This window comes from Penaeus vannamei, chromosome 34 (genome assembly GCF_042767895.1).
Source record: "Penaeus vannamei isolate JL-2024 chromosome 34, ASM4276789v1, whole genome shotgun sequence".
NCBI lineage: Eukaryota > Metazoa > Arthropoda > Malacostraca > Decapoda > Penaeidae > Penaeus > Penaeus vannamei.
In genome coordinates, this window is record NC_091582.1 from 26,651,425 (window position 1) to 26,655,546 (window position 4,122).

Here is a 4,122-nt window from a genome sequence, read left to right on the forward strand (position 1 = left end):
TTCCTCCAGCCTTTACATCCCCACCCACCTTCCCTCCAGAGCCTTTCCTGGGGAGACCACCGGCACCTCGCCCGTTCCCGCCGGTCACACAATCACCGCACCTCTATGGCCCTCCAGTCGCACCGCCCGTCGCTGGACCTCCTGTGGGCGCGCCGCCACCCCTCGGTGCTCCTCCGGTGGGTGCACCTCCAGTACCAGGCCCTCCTGTCACTGGCCCGCCATTCTTACCCCCTGAGAACATGATTAACTATGGAGCACACCCTGGCCCCCACCCTGGCCCTCTCCCAGGAGCTGCTCCGTTAGCTGGCCCCCACCCACCTCAGTTCCCGCCATTCCAGGGCTTCACCCCAGGCACAGTGGTAAGTTGTGCATTTTACTGTTTTCACTACACACATGATTACTTGTAAGTCATACAGTAGGCACTTTATTTATTTATTTACTTTTTTTACTGATCTAGTTGAGTTTACAAGTGGTTGAGTGAGATTGTTCTTGGAAATTAGGATTATTTCATGGTATATCTGAATGCATCTACATTATTTACTTCATGCGTTTTGACTCATAACTGGAAGGAGAGATATGGATATAGAAGGCCCAGAAACCTTTGAACAAACCTCTTTTGTTGTTTGAGCTCTTTTTAAGAGAAAAGATATATCTTTTGGTCATAGTATAGAATTTGTAGAGAATTATAGGTACAAATTCAGATTATTACTGGAGTTGTGATTAAATAAAGATAGAGGGAAGAAAGTTTATCCTAAAATTGCATTGTGGTTAGTATGAATGTAGATAAAATGAAAGATACCATTTACATGATTTTAAAATATGTAAGTTGCAGTAACAAAAGAGGTTCAGCAGATTGAGTTGAACAGGGTAAAATTTCTAGTACTCACTTTGTCATACGAGAGGAGACTGAAGTTCAAAACATTTTCAAAGCAGCATTATACAGGTTACACAAAGAAGCAAATAGAGCAGGGATATTTAATTTATTTCTGGAGAGGAGAGCAACAGGAACCTTGTTGATGTAACCAGCATTAGTTTTGGATATATGGGCAAGTTCCTCTGATAATGCATCTGAGAGCAGTTTAGGCTAGATATTGGAGTGCTATGATGGAACATAATGGATGTAGCAGGCTTGAGGTAGGTAGTGTCAAGGTTATTTCTATAGCTACTAGTTTGCATTAACTAGGTGTTAATGATTTGATTAGTGTGTCTGTGTGTGTTTGTGTTTATTGTCACTGCCTCAAATCCTTGCAGTGTTGCTATTGTAAATTACTTCAGGAGGATAACCTTAATGCTGCTACTTTTGTTGGCTTGTGTGTGGTTTTGCTTGAGCTGCAAGGGTCTCCTAATTCTATTTGACTTATTAATATAAACAAATTCTCCTATTTTATCATCCATCCTTATTTACAGGTTGTAGAGGAAATACAATAGTAAAGTTTTAAAGCATGTAAGGAATTTAGAGAAACAAGATCAGAATAGATTATTATCATATACATATTTAATAACAAGTATCATTGGATGTATTTTTTATATACCTGACTCCAAGGTTGCAATAAACAAATATGAAGCATTACTCTCCTGCAAATCTGCTATGGCCTTGTGTAATAAGCTTGAATTATAAAGTTATATTTCACAAGCAATTATTTTTCTTTAATTGGCATAACTTTCATTGAAATTGCCATGTTATCCCATTTTGTGACAGTTTCTCTTTTTCCATGCATGGTAGGATATATTTAATGCTTAGAAAAAGAAAAGAAAAAAAATTAATTATTTTTTCTTTGGAATGATTTAGATATACCTATTCACATGTATACCATGTTAAGGAAAGAGATTGAACATGAACTGGATATCTTTGCATCTCATTCATGTTTTTTCTCCCCATCTTTTTTCAGTCTCAGCCAGGTGAAATCTACAGTAATGGTGTCACCTATTACAACACCCAGAGTCAGCAACATCTCCCTAGGATCAATTTGCCTCTGCAGAAGAGACCGAAGGCTGCTATCCCAATTGTTCCACCCCCGGAGAGGGAAAGCAGAAAGGAAGGAGGTGCTGCTCAAGATAGTGCAGCAGGAACTAGACAAGATGAGCAAGGCCCAGAACATTCAGAACAAGAGTTGAACCCTGAGGTGTCAAACCAGGAAGTGGAGAACCCCAAGGAGAGGTATCAAGAGCCTGAGAAGGTTCAAGAGGAGGCAGCAAGTGTAGAAAAAATGGAGCCAACTGTTTCCTCGACTGAGGCATCTAAAGACCAGCAAAAGGACACCAAAGAAGAGAAAAGTTCAAAAACTGTAGATAATCATCTTAAAGACAGTGAACCAGAGGTAGCCACTACAAAACAAGAAACGACTGAAGCAAAGCCATCCGTAGATACTCCGGAAACTGCAGCTGTTCCCGAGAAGGAAGTTAAAGCACCAGTGGTTGAGACGAAACCAGCAGAACAGAAGGCATCAAGTGAAGAATTACAATCACCGCCACCAGTATCAGAAACACCAGATACAGCAGTAGCAGCTTCTTAATGTTATGTAATGTTTTTAGTGTATATTGTGTGTTATTAATTGACTGGCAGATATTTATTACCTGTTATCTGAGTTAAGAATTTGAGACTTGTCATCCAGTCAGACATTTCCTTGATGTAGGCAATAAAAAAAGCTAAAAAACCAGCTTCAGACAGTGCATTTTATATATGCTATAGCTTTATAAATTGTTAGTTTGGTTAAATTTGGTAATTGTTTGCATTTAATGTATGCATAATGATGTTAGCTGCATAATGTATCTTTGTACGTCTAGATCCTCGAGCTCGGGTAGATGGGTCATATGTATGTCAAAATATACATATTTTAAAGGATTAAAAATTCTTCAGTTTTTTAATTTTTACTTTTGTGAATCCTATTTTTCAGTATTCCTTTGAATGATTTTTAAGACGGCATGCAAAGAATTTTGGTTGCATTTGCAAAGGTGCCTCACAGGGTTGAGAAATGAGTACTTTAGAGGAAAAAGAATGGAGATGGTCTTAAGAGGATCATCTTCAATGGAGGTAAAATCATATATCTGATCGAGGAATAGGATGTAAAGCCTCGAAGCCTTAAACGCTGCATGATTGATTATAATGATACTGTATGGGAAGCTATCATATAATGTTGGAAAATGATGCACTTGTGATTATGTAGGAGTATATGTGTGTGTACATGAGAAGTATGGGTTTTGAGTATGATTTTGTCTACTTTTGGATGACATGTATGCACATGTGAATGTCTTGTTGCCTGAGCGGTATTATTGTATATGTAGTATATATTTTGTACAAAGTTAAATTAGTTGGTAGAATTTCAAAAATAGGGAATTTAGATTTTTTTTAAAATTATGTCCTGGAAGGACATGGATATGGATATAATCTGAGCTGTACTTTTTGGCAGCTTAGAAGTATTTACTCTTTTAAAGTAAGGAAACCATTTTATACTTAATCATTATTACCCACATTTCAATCAATTTGATATTTATAAACATTCACATTTATATACAAGATTTTTCTTTTTTATAACAACTCGATAATATTTATTTTCATAATACTCGGTATCTGTTGCATAACTTGCATGAGACATTAATTTGCTAATTTCATATTGAGATATGAATAGCACATGTAAATGCATTGCTTAATTTCCATTCAGTTTTTCATGTCTCAAGCAGCAACATGGATTTTCACTCTTGGTTACAGTTTTGACATTTCTTGATGGGCAAAAATTGAACTTTGGTAGAATACTTAAGATTATCAGAAGCATTTTTTTATTGGGCCCTCAAAACAGGGTTTGATGCAAAATGCAAGAATGGTATGCAAGTTAATTCCTTTTATTATTGCAGTAAAAATAAGATCTGATCACTTTACAATCCGATGTGCAGACAAGGAAATGTAATATGAATGGGCTGCTAATCTAATGTGTGTGGATGGTAATTTTCATATGTATATTATCAATTTGCAGTTAGAATTAGTAATTAAAATGGATGCACTATGGACAAAATATTTTTAATGAAATATGAGAAAGTATAAACACTAATCCTACCACAGTTTGTAAACATAGTGTTTGAAAGACCAGCTTTATTTTTCTGATCACCTTTGATCTGCTCTCAGTGTTA

General features: G+C 36.8%; 1 protein-coding gene across 5 annotated transcripts in view; it reads left to right on the top strand.

Annotated features, from left to right (window-relative positions):
- LOC113829282 (protein CASC3) overlaps positions 1 to 2,859 on the top strand; it is a 23,705-nt gene extending 20,846 nt beyond the window's left edge. For 2 of the 5 annotated variants that reach the window (XM_027382412.2, XM_027382414.2), the window contains exons 9-10: positions 1 to 359; positions 1,890 to 2,859. The exon at positions 1 to 359 is cut by the window's left edge and continues 108 nt beyond it. In XM_027382412.2, the coding sequence (XP_027238213.2) occupies positions 1 to 359; positions 1,890 to 2,513 (983 nt within the window). In that variant the 3' untranslated portion in view covers positions 2,514 to 2,859. The remainder of the gene's footprint in view (positions 360 to 1,889) is intronic. The other 3 variants (XM_027382416.2, XM_027382415.2, XM_070113613.1) reach the window with 3 other exon arrangements.
- Positions 2,860 to 4,122: the final 1,263 nt, after the last annotated feature.